We start from the raw sequence: 20,519 nt of genomic DNA on the forward strand, positions 1-20,519 counted from the left end.
AATTCCAACCCTCTAATCACAGGATTGGTTCTCCTGGCAACCAGTCCCCAGCCTTGGGTGCAGTCACCTCATTAACATAACAAGACATCTTTGTGACTCTTGCAGCCTAGGAAATTGCGCGGGTTTTAGGAGCTCTGTGTCAGACGAAGACCAAATACATCTTTCTTATCAGAAAAGCACATCACAAACACCCTTCAACCTCATTTGTACACACCCCGACTCTGGGCCATAACTGATTTAGCTCAAGTACAAACGATGAACCGGACCTGGCCAATGAGAGTCCCTTTCTAGGCATGCAGAGAGTGCATCACTGTCTTCCGGTGGCTGGATCTAAGGGAATGCGCGCGCATTTAGAACGTGGGTAGGGGGGGCCACATACGCAGGCAGGCACAGCACACTCAGAATGCTCAGAGAGGCAAGGAGTGACCACGGGCGCAGACAGACCTGCGGAGGACAGGCCGAGCGCCCGTCAGCCCCCGCTGCCTGGATCAGGTCTTCCCAGGACCCAGCCTCACTCCTGCGTTTGCCACAGGCAGCTCAGGTGGAGTCCCTTTGCTGTAGCCAAAAGAGAATGACCAGAGGGGACCAGCCATTTAACCCTCTGAGGCACTGTGACCACACAGGTCGCCACATCTGCCTCTGTTTCCTCCTGAAACATCGCTCCCTCCACGGCTCCAAGTCTGGCCCGGACTGCATCCCAGCCTGAGCCTGATTTGCCTGAGCCGGGACTCTCCCTGCCCGAGGCCACCTGCGGGCTGCGCTCTGCTATTCAATCACCCCCTGCACAGGACCAGGGTTAGAGCCCATCTTCATTCAACTACTCAACCTCCTGTGTCACCCATTCCCTCGGCCTCCTCCCCTCCCCCGCCACCACCCACCAAAATCCAAACTCCCTCTCAGTTGCAACACCTGCTGTTGACTGACTGGCAGCCTGGACGCAGTGATTTAGCTGCTTTCTCTATTCAAATTCGCCAAACAATGGAAACGGCCCCTCAAGAAAACTCCCTACATAAACAGAAATCCTGGGTTACACCCTTAACCAGAAGGGACCCAGGGTCGCTTTCACCCACCTCCCTTCGACACACCCTCCCTGCAGAGACTCCCGGGTATACCTGGGATATAAACGGTGCCACCATTGCTCCAATGCGACACAGGGAGCCGCTGGTCCCCATCCCCAAAGCTCGAATGGCGGTGGGGTAAACCTGGAGGGAGGGGCAGAGAGCCTCAGTTCGGTGAGGCCCCTTGTGGGCACCCCCCCCCAGGCCAGGCTCTGGGAGTTAGTGCCGGGGTGTGCAAGGGGAGGCAGATTGGCAGCCATCAGTACCTAAGAGGTAAGTCATAAGAAAGGAGACAAAATAATAATAATAGTAATAAGAAGGCAACTAAGAAGTAAATACAATAATTAGTGAGAATACAAGAATAAACTCTTGCACATACAACTGTAAAACCCCTTTTGCTCACCCCTGTATATTAAATCCCAAATATTCTATATAGGATAGAAAATAAAAGACATTCATTTTCTCAGGGACACAACTTTGAAATTTTAAACCATAACTATCACAAAAAGAATCACCACTTAGGAATTATTCTTTAAGTGAGTAAATTCCAAACTGTTTAATATTCAAAATATAATTTTAGCAAAGCAAGCTCTGGAATCAGATGTAGATTTCCACTTTAGAGCTATAAATGCATAAAGTCGTTCTACTGAAAGGAAATAGACCCCCAATAATAATGATTCAATGGATCCTTAAATAAAGACACAGTGAAAAGAGCGGTATGTGTCCTTCCCTGTGTTCTCACTGCGAAATCTACTGTCTTCCTGCAACTGTCTTACATTTACAGTAAAAACCTCATTAATCTGACTTGGATGATTCAGAATTCTTATAGGAGCTGGTGAAAGTTTAATAAAGCAAATGTTATTCAATAAATGAGATGATAGGGAGAATATATATAACAGTGATTCTTCAAAATTCTGGAGTTTTCCCTCAACACTATACAATACCAAAAAACAAAAACAAAAATGTTTTTATCACTTCACTAAAACAAAGCACGCCGTCCCTTTACGAGACCACACCTTGTTACAAGCCGCCGCCACCTGCCAAATGGAAAAGCAAGATGTTTCCCAGTCTCAACAGATCAGCTCCGTTTACAGGGGAAGGTCTGGGGGTGCCGTGCTTTTGTGGGGGGTTGCTTTCTTTCTAGAAAGTGAGGCTGCTGACTTTAGCTGAAAACATGGATTCAGATACATGGTGGTATTTTTTTCTCTACATAATATCGATGAAGTCTCTTGTTCCTATTTTGACAATTCTGGGAGATGGAATAATGGATGACTTTTTAAATGAGCATCAGAAAAAAACTTAGGGATGATCTTTAAATGAAAAATATTCCCAGATGTTAAATTGAATATTTCCAAATATAGCTTTGGAAGCAATCATTGTTACAGACTGATTTTTGGATTCATAAATTCACAAGATAATTTTAGAAGATGGTAATGGAACTAAATAAAGTGTTATGTATATGTCAAATATGTCATAATTTCCCATATTTATGGGGGAGGATATTTTTCTGTGGCTTAACTGTTTCTGACATGTCATTTCTGTAACCTGAGCAGCCATCTACGTTTCCGGAGATGGAAACGAAAGCCACTTTGTCCCGATAGCACTGCTTTCTCTCCAGCTCAGTGAAAAGGATTTATTTTTAGGAATATTAGCTCCTGTAAAAGTGAATGTTTATGAGAAGATCCTCTAGCTCCCTTGGGTAGTGCCTTGCTTATAGTAGACATCAATAAATTAAGAAAGAATAAATTACTGTTGTATTTCTATTTAAGCTACATGCAGCAAATGACAGATGAAGGGGATGTGATCTTTCAAAGGAATAATGGTGAAAAATATATTGTAATTTCAAAGAGAGAATCAGGAGTTCTGCATTTTAACAGCAACATGCAGGTACAGGCCCTATTCTGGAAGGAAGTGCGGCGCTAGGAGAGCATTGTTCTTTCTATGAATGCTGTCTAAGGAGAGAGGGACAGGTCCTATATATCTTCTCAGACACTTGCTTTCACCAGACTCAGTGGGGCAGGGGAAACTCCATATCAGGTAAACCTTCTAGCATCACTTTAATGGGATGTTATTTAGAAAATCATCACAAGCCAACAGACGCTCGAGAGGCACTGTCTATGGATGGACATCCCCTCCAAGTAGCTTGTCTTGCACCGCTGATGGAACCAACCCCTTCCCCAAAACTAACCTCAGCAGTGTAGATGTAGATGGTGTTGAAGTTGGCTGCCACCAAAGCCCTCAGCATGAAGAGGAAGCCGATGAGGCCGGCACTAGGGAACAGGAAGTGAGAGAAGTTACCAAAGGCAACATGGAGGGTCTTCCATGGAGCAGGCCAAGTGCATTACCGGCGCTGACGCGCACCCACAGCCAACCAGCGGCTTCTCAGCCGCCCTGAGCGTCGGGTCCTAAAGCAAATGCCTGACTCAAACCTTCAATCCTACTCCCTGCCGTCTCCTCTCCCCAAAGCGTGCCATTCCAGCCTGGCCCCCCCGAAAATGGTGCAGATGGTTTGTAGAATACGTGATATATGTTAATTATAATTAAAGCCATTTTAGGGTCACAAATTAAGAAATTAATTTTCACACCACATATTGCTTTATACATACACACACACACAGAGTTATATATACATATAATAATATACAGATATATAATGCATCACGAAACTCTCTTGAAAATGGTCAGCATAACTTGATTAACAACTAGAGTCTCATTTCCCCAGGAAGCTTTGCATAAAGACCTTAATCACTTTGGTGGGCGAGGTGAGCACACGCATACTGCTACCCACATCCTGTGAGAGCCAAAGAGGGGCCGGGTCAGTGGGGAGAGGGAGGCATCAGGGTAGACGCCAGGCAAGATCATTCCAGATGAACAAGCAGCCCATCCTCTACTCTCCTGGTGACAGGGACTTGACCTGGACCCCCAATGTACGCTATGGGGTAGAAGACCCCATCTTAAAACCACTGCATGAAACTTGATTATTTTGAAGCGCGCAGAGAGAAAAATACCTTGAAGTGCAAATATTGAGGAGAAGGAAGAACAAAGCCGTGCAGCCCATGGTGATAGAAAGGCTCAGCCGCCTGCCCAGGAAATTAATGCCCAGAATGTTTAGAGGATTCACTAGAAAAAAAAAATGACAAGAACAGTGTCTGGAACCTTGAAAGCAAGTGGCATTTGTCAACACTGGATTCCTCCCTGTCATTTCAGAAAGAAGCAGCTTCATCCGACCTCATGCGTCTTCCAGCCAAGACCCGGTCACCTTGTCCTCACAGCCATGACTCCTTCGGCACACTTTCCCCACGTGGTCTGAGAATGACAAGCACTGGTGTACATGAAGGGCATTTCATGCCCAGGATGTGCATCATGGGCATGGCCTACTTGCTAGTCCTATATTTTAAGTGTTCTGCACTGTGTTCGTTCAAATTCAAGGCGTCGCTGAATTTTAAGCACCATTATTTACGCCCACTAGAACGAAAACAGTACTACAGATTAGAATCTAACACGCCACTGTCGGGCACATGCCAATTTCAGGGATATTAAAATGTGGAGGAAAAAACGCATCTTAGAATCAGTAGAATTGAGCAAGTCAAAGCTCTGCTCCTCCAGACACCTCTTCCCCACCCAGTTCGCCCAGGAGCCTGTCTGATTCGGGGGGGGGAGGCGCCCAGTTCCACCAGGCAGGAGTCTACGAAGCGTCACAGGTCTGTCCTCCGAGGCTCTGAGTTGCCTGTCCCGCACCCAACACAGAGGCGGGCCAATACGGGGAGACACTTACAAGCAATTTCCCCAACGGTGCTGATGATCATGGTCCGGTAGTCGGAGGGGGCAAACATGTGGCAGTGGCAGGGGCTCCCGCTCTCCTCTGAGACCCCCGCACTCAACACCACCGCGGCCTCGGACTCGGACCCGGACCGCGAACCACAGACCAGGTCCCGCTCCAGCAGCTCAGCGCTGGCCAAGATGACCCCATAGTAGGCGAAAGAGATGCCCAGCCTGAAAATGAGAAACGAGAGAAGTGAGGGAAAGCTGCTGCCACCAAGAGCCGCAGGGAGACCTGGGAGAGCTTCTGGTGGAAGGCAGAGCGAGGGGAGGGCGCGGGGCAGAAAGTCGGGATCACGTATCTGCGGGGGGGGGGGGGGGGGGGGGCGGCGCTGGAGGCTGCACGAGGGAAACAAATTTGCAACAGCAGGAGGGGCCGAGCAGGCAGGGAGGACCCCACAGGCCCGGTGAAGGAGTTTGAGGTCTGGATCCATTTTCTGGCCCTGCAGACACAAGTCAGCACAAACCCTGTGGCTGAAAACGGCACGCATTGAGTCTCCCTCAGCTCCGGAGTTCAGCAGTGCCGCGGCTCTGGCTGGCGCCTCTGCCCGAGTCTCAGGGGCAGGGATGGGAGTGCAGGCAGGGTCGCGGGCCCTTCTCAGGGGCAGGGGTCCATCTTCCACGCGCACCCCGGGGCGCCGTAGAACTCACGTCCGTTCCCTCGCTGGCTGTTGACCCGTCGTTCTCAGCTTCTGCAGGCTTCCCGCATTCCTGGGCCTCAAAGCCAGCAGCATGGGGTCGAGTCCTTCTCGTGCTTGATTCTCCCCGTGCTCGCCTTCTCTCCTCCTGCCTCTTCTTGTTTTCTCTTCTCCAGCAAGCTGGTTCCAGCTGGAGAAATCTCTCTACCTTTAAGGACTCAAGTGATTCAATGGGGCTCACCTGCCGGAACCAGAACCATCTCCCTGTTTTAAGGCCCCCGCGATTGCAGTTAACAGCTACACAGCCGCTTCACATCAGCATCCAAATGAGCGGTCCCCCGAAGCTCCAGGAGCGCGGTTGCCCTGGGGTGGCTGTAGAACTGTGCCCATCACAAAGGGTCCTCAGCAGGCCAGGAGGAGCCACAGGAGGTTTGTGTTTTTGCTTTATATTTTCTTCCTATTCTTTAGTAAATACCTTTGTTGAAATATAAAAATAACACCCAGAGAAGTTCCTAGACTGAAGTCAAGAAAAAAATATCTGCCTCCCTGGAACATGCCCCCCACACCCTCCACCGTGGGCCCCTCTCCGTTTTGTAGAAATTGTTCTAAAAGTCATCTGTAAAAGATATATATGGGGGACAATCAGAGGTAATCACAGGTGTTCTGGGTATCGGATGTTATTAACATAATGATCGTTAATCTTGTCGATGTGGTTCTAGGATTGGAGTCATCTAAGAAAATGTCTTCAAGTAGTCAGAGACTGTTTTGTTTTTTAATCCTCACCTGAGGACATGCTTATTGATTCTACACTTGATCTTAGCCAAAAGGCCAAGAAGCAACTTGCTTATTGATTCTGGAGAAGCGGGAAAGGAGGGAGAGAAACATCCATGAGAGCGAGCGAGAGAGAGTGAGAGAAACATCAATCCGCTGCATTTTGTATGCACCCCGATTGAGGACAGAACCCAAAAGCCATGCATGTGCCCTGACCAGGAATCGAACCCACTACCCTTCAGTTTGTGGGATGATGCCCAACCAACTGACCCACCGGCCAGGGCAAGTAGTTGGGATTCTTACTGAAGTATCTGGGGATGAAGTGTCACAAAGCCTGGGACTTGCTTGAAAATACTGCAGCGCAGGAAAAATGCAGCTGAACAAGCAGGGACAAAGATCAGCGACTGTCAGACCTCGGTGATGAGCCAATCAGTGTTCACCACGGAATCCTCTCCACTTACGTGTGCGCTTGGGAATTTTCATAATTATTTTAAAGGAAAATGTTCAAACTATCGCCCCTTGTTATTAAAGCAGCTTTAATTTGTTTAATTTCCAAACATTGAGGTTTTTAAAAATTAAAAAGTCTCAAGGGGAGACATACCAACCTATTAATAATGATTACATTCTGAAGAAGGCAGACAGACAACCACTTTCCTCAATTCAAACACTGTTGATCAGTTTTGCCTATTTTCTACCTTTGTATAAATGGAGTCACACAATGTGTACTATGTGTGCCCGGCTTCCTTTGCTCAGGATTGCCTTTGTAAAATTCAGCAATGTTGAGTGTCAGCTACTAGTTTTCTCATCTTCATTATTGTATACTATTCCATTGTATGAATATAACAAATTTATCCATTATACTGTTGATGGACATGTGGGTTGTTCATAGTTTGGGGCTATTACAAATAAAACAATGCTATGGCATGAATGTAAATGTCTTTTGGTAAGTGTATGTATGCATTTCTGTTGGGTGCAAACCCAGGAGTGGAATTGCTCCTAGATAGGCATATTTTCTTTTCTTTTCTTTTCTTTTTTAAGATTTTATTTACTTATTTTTAGAGAGGAGAAGGGAAGGATAAAGAGAGGGAGAGAAATATCAAATGTGTCGTTGCCCTTCGCATGTGCCCCCTACTGGGGACCTGGCCTGCAACCTAGGCATGTGCCCTGACTTGGAATTGAACTGGCGACCTTTCAGTTCACAGGTCAGCACTCAATCCACCAAGCCACACCAGCCAGGGCAGGATAGGCATATTTACAGCTGCAACAGATGTACTCCAACAAGTTTTCCAAAGTGATTGTACTAATTTGAACTCTAATGAACAGTGTATGCAAGTCCCTGTTGCTTTACATTCTTTCCACCACTTGGTACAGTCAGTCTTGAACTTTAGCCATTTAGGTAGATTTGTAATGGTGAACAGCAGACTATGCTAAGATGAAAAACTACAGACCAAGGGTGTCACCCTGGGAGAAGAAGAGTTGTCTTGGGCCACACATTAAATACACAAACACTAACGAAAACAAAAACGAGGCATGGGTTGGACACCCCCGCTAGACAGTTAAGATGCTTTTCTTTCTCTCCATTTTTAAAAATTGTTATTTTATGTATTTCCTTGGTTGGTGGTATTAGTAGAAAGATAAGAGATTGCTGGGGTCTGTCTTGTGTTTTTCTCTCCAACAGCATTCAGCGTGGATTTACTTTGGTAGCTTTCTCCAAATGCTTGTTTCTTTAAAACTCATTTTGAAATAACTACATTCTTACCATATGACCCAGATCTGTAGTGTGGTCCGTAAATATTTAGCATCCAAGAGGTCGGCAAATCTTCCCCTTTTTTCCTGGGGTAATGAAAAGGGGAAGACAAAACAGGTTTAGTGGGTTAAGGACAAGCAAAGATCTAATACTTGAGATATTAATTATTAATAAAATATTTAAAAACAAGGACAACACGGGCTGTGGGGGCGGAGATAACCACTGAGCTCCCGTGACTACACCTCACCCAAACCCATAATCATTTTTAACACGTTCATCCCAGCCCCTCAGTCTTTGCACGCTTCCTAGCACTGGCAAGCACCCAGCCTCACTGAGTTTGATTCTAACCTTTTCCCTTGTCATCTTCTCACTGGCGCCGGCGATGGGTATGGTGGAAAATTGGAGGATACATGAAAACAATTGTAACTGATGGGAGATTCTTTTACTATTAACATCAAAATTAAAAACCTAATACTTAAAAAGAGAGCAAGGCTTTTGTACAGAAAAAAGTGTCACAAATTTGGAAAGAGGGTAGAATATCCAATTTCATTTTGTGTCTGTAAGGTAATTAGCAGAAGTTCTTCCTCACAGTCAGTACCTATTAAACACTTTTGGATAAAAATAAATAAGGATGAGTTCCCTATGATGGACAGTAACGGATATCAGGCAAAGTTAGGCAAGCTTTGGGGGTTCTCAGCTGAAAAACAATTACTCTTCTTACAAACACACTGGGATCACAAGACCCCATGAGAGCGACCAGAAGTGTGGTCTGCGGGTCCAGGATTTTGTCCTCACAGAAGAGCTTGAAGGAATTTAGAGGTCTTTTGCTCCAGGGACCTTTAGGCTGAGCTCCTGGAGGTCACTGTGGGTGGAGTGATGGTACCGACACGACTTTCATAGGTTTTACGTATTGAGGCTCCGGTTACTCATCATTGGAAACCTCTCCTCTAGTCCTAGCCTCGCACTGTCCAACACAGAACACGTGGTCCAGAGAGGTTCAGTGACTTGCCCAAAATCACACAGCAGTTGGAAGACAGAGCCAGCCAGGAGTCCACATCTCCAGAGCCCCAGTCCTGAGCATTGGCCATCTAACTCTCTGCTCTGTCGCCTTGGGTTTAGAGGTGGCTATGGTCCCCCAAGTCCCCAAGTTCACTGGAGACAGAGAAAGCTGAATCTCATGAATCCTAATGAACCATAAATTTTACCCTAGTAAGTCACTTGGTGCAGAACCTTTGGCTACAATCCAAACAGGGGCACTCATTTAGCATATCCATGGCGAGGCCCTTCCTCAAACAGTCCAGGGGCCTCTCAGCTCAGAGTCCTTGGGTTGAAGCTGCGGGGGCCCCCTGCCCACAGCCTCTTGCCCAGCCTCCTCCACGAGGCTTCTGACAGCAGCCGACGGGACCAATCCCATGGCCCCTCCATGCCGCTAGTCTGGCCCACACCAGTCCTCTGCCTGTGGTGGCCTCTTTCCTCTCCTTCCGTTGCTCAATGTGTGTCCCACCTCTGCCTGAAGGTGGCTGGTCACGCCTCACGGTCTCCTCTCCGCTCTGATCCTACAGCCCCCTTCCACCTGTGTGGCTCACCTGCTTCTGAGCGCCTGGGCTCTTTTGTTACTGATTTTTTTCCCCACATAAGTCTCATCTGTCTAATCAGATTGTAAAAGGCGGGTGTCCACTGCATGGATCTCTGTAGCCACAGGGTCTTGTACAATAAGCTGAGGAGGACAAGATCATTTCATGGGCGTGACGGGTGAGCTATGAGCTGGAGGCAAGAGAAGGGACGCAGAAGCGGGGAGGGCAGTGGGCAGCGGAGAAGGCTTGAGAAGGGGGTGGAGGATGGAGAGTATTGAGGAGATAGAGGGGGTGGAACAGGATGGCGGTTTTATGGGAACTGTGTCCCCCTAAATTTAAATGTTGAAGTTCTAACCCTCAGAGTGTGACTGTATTTGAAGATAAGGCCTTAAAAGAAGTGAATAAGTTAAGATGAGCTCTGTAGGGTATCAACACCTGCACAAGCCATGGACCCAAGGATCAAATGGCTGATTGATGAAGATTATAGGAGACCTTAATCCCAGGAGGAGGATTCTGGGTTTCACGCAGTAGTCAGTGGGCGGGGCACAGAAGGGTCCAGAGCAACAAGGGTGGAGTGGAGTGTTTGAAGAATAGTAAGCTGATTAGACAAAGAAGATGTGGCGCATGTATGCACTGAACACTACCATAAAAAAAGAAGGAAATAGTGCCATTTGTGATGGACAGATCTTGAGAATATGATGCTCAGTCAGTCAGACCAAAAAGAACAAAAACCATATGATTTCACTCATATGTGGGGTATAAAATAGAAAGCAACAACTGAACAAACAAAACAAATAAACTCATAGACACAGACAACGGCATGGTTGTGACCAGAGGGGAAGGGGGATGGGGCAGGGTAAAGAGGGTCAAATATACGGCGCAGAGGGAGACTAGACTTTGGGTAGTGAGCACACAATGCAATACGTCGATGGTACATTAAACAACTGCATGCTTGAAACTCATATGTGTTACTAACCAAAAAAGGAAAGAATATGCATCTGACAGCGCTGTGCTGGATAACGTCACGGGGCATGTGGGGTGGCTGTGCGAAAGGGAGATTGGATATAAATGAAAGACGCCGTTGGGAATGCGCGGGGTCGGGGGGACTTGGCAGCTGGTTGGGTGCGGTGGCAGGGAGGGGCCACAGTGAATCAAAGGGGACTCCACGGAGGGAGAAAAGTGTTAACTAAGACTGGTTGGGAATGTGATGTGAAGTAAGCCAGACACAATATCATATGGTTCCCCTTATATGAAATGTGCAGAATAGTCAAAATTCATAGAAAGTAGAAGTTACCAGGGCCTGGGGGTGGGTAGCAGGGAAGAGTTATTGCCGTATTGGCATAGAGTGTCTGTTCCGGATGAAGCAGCTCTGAATGTGTTTAATGCCACTGAATTGGACACGTACAAATGTTTAAAACAATAAATTTTATGTTATGCATATTATACCACAGTCATAAAAAAGGAAGGAAAGACGCGAGAGAAGGGGAAAGAGCTGGTTGGAAGAGGATTTTTTGAGTTTTTCTTATTGATTTGAGAGAGAGAAGAAAGAAGAGGAGGAGAAGGGGGGTTGGAAAAGAGAGAGAGAGAGACTGATTGGTTTGCTGTCCCACTTATTCATGCATTTCTTGGCTGACTCTTGCATGTGCCCTGACTAGGATTGAACCCGCAACCTTGGTGTATCAGGACGACACTCTAACCGACTGAGCTACCCGGCCAGGTGTGGAGTTTGGTTTTAAGTGTGATAAATTTGAGGTTTACATTCTTGTCCATTCCATGTATCAATATCCTATGGAGAGAGAAAACTGGAACATGAGCAGAGACCAGGGGCCAACCTTTAGGCTTGGCTCAAGTCTGGCAGCCAGCCTGGCTCTTGTATGTGCCCAGATGTGCCCAGCTCTCATGTAAAGAGGCTTCTTGCTGTTCCCCAGAAAAATATTTTTCAACAAGTTCACAAGGAATTCCATTAACATAGGTGCCATTTAGCAACCAAACAACTGGCATGTACCATTGATAAGAGGGCTATAACGCTATGAAAAATATTTCAGAGGACAATTGCAAAAATAAATGAGCCACACAGCGCAGAAAATTAAAAGAGATGAACCTGTAGAAGAAGAAGAATTTTTAAAATTCCATTATAAAAGAATTTTTTAAAAACATAAAATAGATAGGAATGAATTTTACAAGAGATGTGCAAGATTTATATAAATAGCTATAAAGTCCTGCTGGGGAATATAAAAAGGCTTGAAAAATGGGGAAATATACTTGTATCTGAACAGGAATACTCAATATTACAATATTCCCTATTCTCTCTCTATTAACCTATCATTTCAACACAGGACCAATTAAACTCTCATAGGGTTTTTTGTTGGGGGGAGGAAGGGGCTTGATAGAAGATCTTGATAAACTGGCTTCAAAGTGGCTCTAGGAAAAGAGGAAAATCGCTTGGAAAGCTCTGGAAAAGCGCTTTGACAGAGGGGTCCCTGCCCTTCGAGACAGGAAGAATGCACTGCAAAATACCATAATTAAACCATGTCAGATGTTGGGCCAACCATGAGCCTGTGTCCTTTTCCCAACAGTAGGAAAAGCCTTCTTTGTTATGCAAGTCCCCGTATGTATTTGCACCTACAAATGTATCATTAGAACAGAATAGAAAATTCAAAAATAGATTCAAATATATAAAGGATGGTTTGTTCAACAAAAACATTTGAGTACAATTGGTGAGCCACGTGGATGTGACAAAGCTAAAGCTGTACCACGTTTCTTACATCCAATTACACCCAGCTGGATCCAGCACTTAAACGGTAAGTATGAAATCAAATTAACCCAAGAGAAAGGAGAGGGATACAAGAACGTTGCTGTAAAAGAATGTTAGAAACAACTAAAAAAGACAGTAGTAAAAACATTAATAAACCTAACTGCTGGCTTAAAAAATAATGTCTAATTCAGGGAAACTTATGAACAAAGTGAAACTAAAATACTGGACAAAGATGATTTGGAAGAAGAGATGGTGGCTGATCAAAATCAGCACCTTTTAAGGTTCTTATAGTGATCAGAAGGCAGGTAAAGATACCAAATAACATTAGATATTCTAGGTGTACTTTTCCAACATCTAATAAAGGAACTAGAATACCTAAATTCTAAGCCACTAGGAGGCAACATGGATTCGGGGGAGGGGGTGGTGGGCAAACGGAATCAATCCAACAGAAAAAAAGAGAAAGAAAGCGGACATGGTTTAGAGGAAATACAAAATAAAATGATAGAAGTCAGTCCAAATTCTTTAGTAATCACAAGGGATGTAAATGGATTGAACTTGTTATTAACAAACACAATATCAGACTGAGTGAAAACAAATAAGCACCAGCTATATATTTACAGGAACTACTTAAAGCGTAGCAATACAGAAAGGTTATCATAAAGGGCTGTGAACGTACCCCAAAAATATTAACCAGAGCCAGTTTAGATATGTTGATATGAGAGAAAACAGAATCTAAGGCCCAAGGCAATATAGGGATAAAGAAATATTTCGAATACTAGGATTCATCCGCACACAAAAATAAGTCAATCATATACTAGAGTGCAACAATATAGCCTCAAAATGCATGGAGCAGTGTTTCCCACCTGTAAGTAGAAATGAACAAAGCCACTGTCTTACTGAAAAACTGTTAAGCAGGCAAATGCTAGATCAAGTATCATATATTTATATGGCACAATTAACAATACACAACAGCCCCAGCTGGTGTGGCTCAGTGCATTGAGTGCCAGCCTACAAACCAAAGGGTTGCCAGTTTGATTCCCAGTCAGGGCACATGCCTGGGTTGCAGGCCAGGTCCCCAGTAGAGGGCTCATGAGAGGCAACCACATATGGATGTTTCTCTTTCTGTCTCCCTCCCTTCCCCTCTGTCTAAAAATAAAAAAAATTAAAATCTTTTAAAAAATGAAAAATACAATATATAATAATATATATACTCAATGAGAACATACTTTTTTTTTTGGTTAGCAATAGGAAAGATATTTATTTTGTTTATTTTTGTATCCCAAGAGCTAGCATAATGCCTGTCATACAATAGGCTTTCATAAATATTTGTAGACTAAGCAAATAAAGGCAGGCCAGCCACATCTTTCCCATGTCCCTAGTATGCTAAGTCTCGGCTCTACCCCAGCCCACCCCTGTTCCTGAGGTGGGTGCTATCTCTCTGCCTTAGTGATACACCACAGTAGGTTAATACCTGTCAATATGTACTCTTCAAATAGTACCTCAGGATTTTTTTCCTTTTAATTAATTTAATTCATTCTTTTTAAGCACACATAGAACATTAATAGAAAGTCATTATGTAGAGACCAAAAGGAAAGTTTCAATAAATCCCAAATAATTGGTAACATCCTTGACCAAAAAATGCAAGTTAGAAACAAAGAATAAAAAAAGATCATTAATAGATAACTCATTGGTTAAAGAGAACCCATAACAGTTACAAAATAGAAATTAAAATAAAATTACTTGGTAACAAAACTTGCTGAATGCCAGCTAAATGGCTTAATAAAATTTAAAAAGATTGAAAATAAATAAACTAAGTACTGAACTCGGGAAGCTAAGAGAACATAGAAAGTCAAGGAAGAACACAAAAAAAGAAAAAGAAGTTAACAAAACCACCAAGAAATCAACAGAGAGAACACAACTAAAAACAATCTTGTTCTTTGAAGTTTAATACTATAAACAAACCTCTACTAAGACAGTGAGAAAAAAGAGAAAAGGCAAAAATAAATGATATTAAAAATGAAAAAAATCTCAGATTTTTTTAAAACTCACAAGAGAACACTAGGAAAAGTTTATATCAATAAATTTGAAAACCTAGATGAATCAGACAATTTTCTAAAATACGAGGCCTGTCCATAAAGTATCCAGCCTTGCACTATTAAAAACAGAGGCATTTTTTGAAGGAAGTACAAGATAGAAGAAACATTGTACATAGGACAATGACACCTCGGTCCCCCCTCAAAGTAGGCACCTTAGGACCTCGCACAGTTCTCCCAGTTGCCATCAGCTGCCCCTTCAGATTTTCCTGAATCTCATCAATGGTCTGAAATCTCTTCCCTTTCAAAGGTGATTTTAGTTTTGGGAAAAACCAGAAGTCACAGGGTGCCAAATCTGGGCTGTAGTGGGGCTGAGTCACCTGGGTGATTTGATGTTTTAACAAAAAACTGTGCACAAGATGTGATGCATGAGCAGGCGCGTTATTGTGATGAAGCTGCCAATCACCAGTTAGTTGCCCATAGATGCCGCGTTCTGAATCATCCAAATAGTTTCCATGGAGGAATGTTCAAGCTTAAGGCAAAATTCGATGCAGATTCGTTGCTCTATTTGCTCAGTCATTTTGAATGCGACAGCCACACAGTACACATGCTCACTCAATCTACTGCCCCCAACAACTAGTACAGCGAAATCATCATTGTTCACGCATGCACATTCCGGTCCACTCTCCTTGGCTGCCATTGATGTAGTGCGAACCATTCTGATTATAGTAACAATGGCTGGACTTTTTCTGGACAGACCTTGTATATGCATTACCCAAATTGACTCAATTAAAAGCATTAAACATATGTAGACTCTAATCTGTATGTAAATTTAAAATATAATAGTTTTTAAAACTCCCCCTTCTGTGCTCGCTTCGGCAGCGCATACACTTACATTGGAACGATACAGAGATTAGCGTCGCCCCTGCACAGGGATGACACACAAATCGGTGAAGGATTCCTTTTTTTTTTTTTTTTAATTTCTCTTTCTAATACCGCGTTTCCCCCACCGCTCACCTCAAAATAAATTTTAGGTGTAAAGTGCCTTATAGGCAAGTTTTAGCGAACATTCAGAGAGTTCCTTCCTATCCTGTAGAAGCTATTGCTGAGACGCGGGGCAGGTGAGCAGGGTGGCTGCGGAACTCTGCCTGGAGCCTGTGCCTGCCCCGCCTGCAGGGTGCCCACCCCGCCTGCAGGGGGCGACGTGGGCCGGCTGGTGCGAATGCGTGCCGATGGACCCTGGCAGTGCTGGAAGCGTTCGGATTGAAAGGCCAAGTTTTGTTTTTTAAAAAATCATTTACTGAGGTTTATAACTTTGATATTAAAATAAGACAAGGCCAGTACACGAAAGCGATGTTATAAAACGATCTCTCCCCTGCAAACACTGATGCTAATCCTGTGACTAGCTCGGCGCGTAGGTGTCATCCTGCGCATTTTACTGATGAGCAAAGTGAAGGTGGGTAACTGACCAGGGCTCCCTGGTGGCGCTGGATCCAGTCCCGTCGACCCTGCCCCTCCAGGAGCAGCATGAGAGAGCTAAGGCCCCCTCCTCTCTAGCCTTCCACGACTATGGCGGTTTCCGGGTGGCCCCGGGGCAGGCGGGGGTGGCGGGAGGAGACCTCCCTCCTGGGCACTCACCAGGACGGGCTCCACCAGCTTCCCCTCCGGCATGACCGAGCGGTTCATCTTGGCGATGCGCTCCAGGGTGGCCAGGGCGGCCTGAGTGTTCCCAGTGGAGACATTGAACCGAGCAGACTCAGGAATAAACTGGGCACAGATGACAAAGAGCCTCAGAGCTGCAGCGGCTGTGGGCCCCCGTGATACGGCTATTGTGGCTCCACGTGCTAACCACAGCGCCCCGGTTTCCCGCGATGGGAAAGGGCGCAGCAAGCGTACAGGCATGGCGTCCAACAGGCATGCTCTTGCATTCCGGGTTGATTTGGAACCAAAAAAGGTCGCATACTCCTTATCAATGCCATCTTGGATGACATCAGGCTGATACTGAGCTTCATACCAATTTGGCTCAAGTACTTGTTAATACAATGAAATTCTTACACCCAATTAGTGAAATACCCACTGCTCCAAGGCCCCCAGACCCCTCCACGGCTCCATGGCCCCAGCCCTTTGCAGGAGTCCCAGGACCCCCACCCCCACTATGCAGCAACCTAACGGGTGGCCACGGCCGGCGCCTCCAGCACCCACGCGGTGAGGGAACAGGTCCTGAAGCTCGGGACCCTTTCCCCATGGATTGCAGGATATTTTGAACAACACTGAGGCCGCAACCTGGAGAATCTACTTGGCCCGCTCCCTGCCCCTCCTGCCCATCCCCCCAGTCAAGGCCAGCTGGTCCTCCCCCGGGCACCCCGCTCCCCATTGGCACAGCCAGTGGACAGCCGAGGTCCTCGCCGTCTCCGCCGGGATGACCCTGACAATTCCGAACTGCTGTTCTGCCCTCTCCTGCGCAGGCACCCTGCAGCCTGGGGACAGTGTCCTAGGGCACTGCCCCTCGCACCTCCAAGTGCCCCAGCCTGGGAGGCCCCTGCGGATCTGGACACAGCGTGCCTTGCCAGCCTCCCACCAGCACCCCTCACCCCAGCCATCCCGCCTACCTGCTCTCCCCCCACATTCTGCACGTTCACGCCTTCGCACAGGCCTGGCACGTCACCCTGCCAAAATGCCCTTTCCATACATGCTGATTGAGATGGAGACTTAAATAAAGGGAAGGGGTGGGCGTGGGGCCAACAGGCCGCTGGGCCAGCTGGAGGGAAGGATTCGGGGGCGGCGGGGGGGGGGGGCCCCAAGCTTCCTCACCTTGAAGGCCAAGATGAGGATGATGCCAGGAATGGAGGCGATGCGGATGAGCCAGCGCCACCCGATGGTGGGGATGACCACAGAGGCCAGGCCGATGATGAGCAGGGAGCCGGCGAGCCAGAACACCTGGGGTGAGAATGGAAGATGAAGTCCCTCCTCTCCAATAGCCATCCTCCCTCAGGAGCTGCCCTGTCCAGCTGTCACCACTGGAAGGGGGTCCAGCTGAGGAGGCAGGGCTCGGATTCCACTCGGGACTTGGATGAGCAGGGAAGGCCCCTTCCCTCCCCGGCGGCTTTGCCTGCTTGTCTGTGAGTGCGAGGCCCAGCTAGACAGAGGGTCAGCAATGTCACCAAGGCTTTAGAAATCTGGGGCCTCAGACATTAATCTTTCATTTTCTTGGGTAAATAATTCATTGGTCCGTAACTCAAGGTACAAAGAATGCTGTAAAAAGATCTTCTCCTCGTTCCCTGCCATCCAGCTTCTCTTCTCAGAAGGAATCGGTATTCAGTTTCTTGCGTCCTTCTAAAGCTGCTCTAAGCTAATAAGGATACAGTATTATGAAACATCAGTGTGCGAGAGACACGTCAATCCGTTGCCTCCTTGCACGCCCCTAGACAGGGACCTGGCCTGCAACCCAGGCATGTGCCTGACTGGGGATCGAACTGGCCACCTTTCTGTTTGCAGGCTGGCACTCAATCCACTGAGCCACACCAACCGGGGCTAGAAACTAGGACAATTCTGAGGGAGTGTCATTTCCCCTCCACAAGATGGAGAATAAAGGATACCTTCATTCCGCCCCACAGAGAAGATAATATTATAAAAGATCCTTTGGGGGACTACTTAGGGGTGACTATTTCATCACCAAGGAATTCTATCACAAAAAAAAAACCACAAAAAAACCCACCAAGATTATTTCAGGAAGTGAGAAGAGCTACAAAAAAAGAATAACATGATGGAGAGAGACTGGGGTGACCAGGGATGATGTTTCTGAAGGTCAGTAACAAACCATCGCAGGAGACCAGGTAACAGGCGATGTGGCACTGAAAAGGGCTGTAGTAGTGAAATGACCCCCCCAAAATTTTTTTTTACATGGATTTACAAAAGGCACACCTTTTGGAGGTAAAGGGGACAGGACAGATGAGCCTGCTGTCGAGAGGGACAGAGGCTGAATCAGTAGGGCTTGGTGATTCGTACAATGGGAGAGAAGGGCAGGGAGGGGTCCCGGATGCCTCTCTAGTTGGTGGCTCAGGCAACTGAGGGACAGCATTTGCTTTTACCTGAAAGTAAGTAAGAGTCCTCAGAGGAAGATAAAAATGTTAGGTCTCTGAATGTTGTGTTTAAGGAACCTGTAGGATATTCAGGTCACTATCAGGTAATTGGCCACCTGGGTCTGAAGTTCAAGGGGGTACTCTTGGCTGTGGATAAAGGTCGGAGGGGTCATACGCACAGACAGAGCTAAACACGTTGGAGTAAATTAGATGACCCAAGGAGACCTGAAAAATAAGAGAAGCAAGGAGAATACATAGCCAGGAAGCACGCTAAGGAATGAGTGGCAGGTGCAAGAGAAAACATCCGCAAATGACTGGGAGCAGGACCATACCAACAAAGAACGTTAAATGTGAAACCCAGCCCCTAGGGATTGAGAGTGTGCGGGGCCATCTCAACAAAGAATCGGAGCAAGAAACCTGCGAGGGATGGAAAGAGTTATTCCGTGTCTGTTAGGTTCTAATGTTTTGTTGTTATTTTCGTGGCTTAAATTTCGCATCAGAAAAATTAAAAATAAATTTAAAAGCAATATCCCACTATTTATTTATTTATGGCCAAATATATAACGCCTCCGTGGGAAGGGTTGTCTTTTCCTCAAGACCTCTGAAAGGCCGGCACTTTGGGATAATGACGGCATCAAAGATGGTACAAGGACGCCCAGACGGACACAGCGAAACCTCCCGTCAGTGGCCAGCAGGGTTTGAGGAGGGCCTGAGAGCATTCCGGTCTCCTCACCTGGACAAGTGGCTCATCAGGGAAGTGGATGACAAGTTCCCACAGGCATGGATCAGTTACAGGCTGGCAGCCCCTAGTATTCCTGGCAGGGAGGCGAGATGCCCTACCTGGGGGAGCCGGGGGGGTTTTGTCCCTCCATGAAGTTCAGCCCAGGCGCACTCCTGGGCTGCCGTCATCCCCGCTAAATCAGCCATTGCCACGTTTCCTGGCCAGCGAGGAAGGGGCTGCTGCGCTCCAAAGGCTGCTGCGGGCGGTGGGAGAGCGGGCTCGGAAAACCCTGGGACCGGCTCTCTGGTGTCCCGCGTTCCTAATGTGTTCCTAATGCCCTGCGGCGGGCACCAGCAACGGGCAGTGTGGTGACCGTGTCCCTCCTGCTCCCCGGGAAGGCGGGGCGGAATTCCTGCTTGACCTTACCTGAGACAAGGGGAGCATGTAGCCTCGATATTTTGTAGGCAAAAACTCAGTCTTTATGATTAGCCTGAAATGGGAAGGGGAGAAAACATAATTTTGTTATTATTAAACCCAAGAACTTATTTTAACGATCATACTTCTTCTTATCGCAGAGAAAGAGTTAGAAAACGTGGACATTCATCACTATGAAATGGTAAGGAACGTGTATGTTGTTCTCTGCCCTGGTGCCTGCTAACATTTGGTCTTTGACTCTGGTCTCCTGACACCCAGCTCCTAAAACCCCTGGCATTTCCTAGATGACGGTGATGCTGGGTGGTACCTGAGGCGGCAAAAGTACCCATAACCCGAGCCAGGTCCCTGGCACTGAACAAGTAGGAATTCAAGAGCATGACAGAAAGATTCAGCAAAGTGCAGTAAATTTATTAAAGTGATAGTACGCACTTGAAAAATGAGAGTAGGCAACTTGGAGAACAAGATGCACCAGTCATATCAGGGTAGACAGTTTTTTATTAAACATGGGTAAGGGGGCGCGTAGGCGGGTCCTCTGCTTCTGACGCTGGGGGGTGACTGCCTACATGCCTCATCCTTGTCGCTCCTCTCCAGGTAGCGATTTATTTTCAGTTCTCCCAATTACAGGAAATTGGAGGGGGTTGGGCGGCGGGGTGGAACAGGTGGTTGGTCTGTGATGCTCCAGCCGAGATGGAGAAAGGAAGGGGTAGAACCTGAGACCTTTGTTCACTATTCTAACTTTCCTGCCTCAATGGGGCCATCTTTTGTTCTGGAACCTGTGGGACCCGCACTCACTCTGGTTCCGGTCAGGATGGAATTATCGGGCAGCCAGCTGGTGCCAGAGAATTGGCTGGTGTGGGAAAAAGTCCATACTGTTGGTGTCAGATGTGAA

At 46.7% G+C, this 20,519-nt stretch overlaps 1 protein-coding gene and 1 non-coding gene across 2 annotated transcripts in view; one reads left to right on the top strand and one right to left on the bottom strand.

Annotated features, from left to right (window-relative positions):
* Positions 1 to 992: 992 nt before the first annotated feature.
* Positions 993 to 20,519, bottom strand: part of SVOPL (SVOP like) — a 36,177-nt gene continuing 16,650 nt past the window's right edge. The window contains 8 exon segments of the mRNA XM_054564225.1: positions 993 to 1,202; positions 3,247 to 3,328; positions 4,067 to 4,178; positions 4,834 to 5,051; positions 8,046 to 8,119; positions 16,034 to 16,162; positions 17,207 to 17,332; positions 19,622 to 19,685. Of these exon segments, the coding sequence (XP_054420200.1) occupies positions 993 to 1,202; positions 3,247 to 3,328; positions 4,067 to 4,178; positions 4,834 to 5,051; positions 8,046 to 8,119; positions 16,034 to 16,162; positions 17,207 to 17,332; positions 19,622 to 19,685 (1,015 nt within the window).
* On the top strand, positions 15,262 to 15,365 carry LOC129063629 (U6 spliceosomal RNA). The gene has a single exon (XR_008528397.1). It is a non-coding gene; the product is annotated as a U6 spliceosomal RNA (small nuclear RNA).

The sequence above is a fragment of the Pteronotus mesoamericanus genome, unplaced genomic scaffold (genome assembly GCF_021234165.1).
Source record: "Pteronotus mesoamericanus isolate MK-2021 breed Mesoamerican mustached bat unplaced genomic scaffold, CSHL_Meso_final scaffold_85, whole genome shotgun sequence".
Taxonomy (NCBI): domain Eukaryota; kingdom Metazoa; phylum Chordata; class Mammalia; order Chiroptera; family Mormoopidae; genus Pteronotus; species Pteronotus mesoamericanus.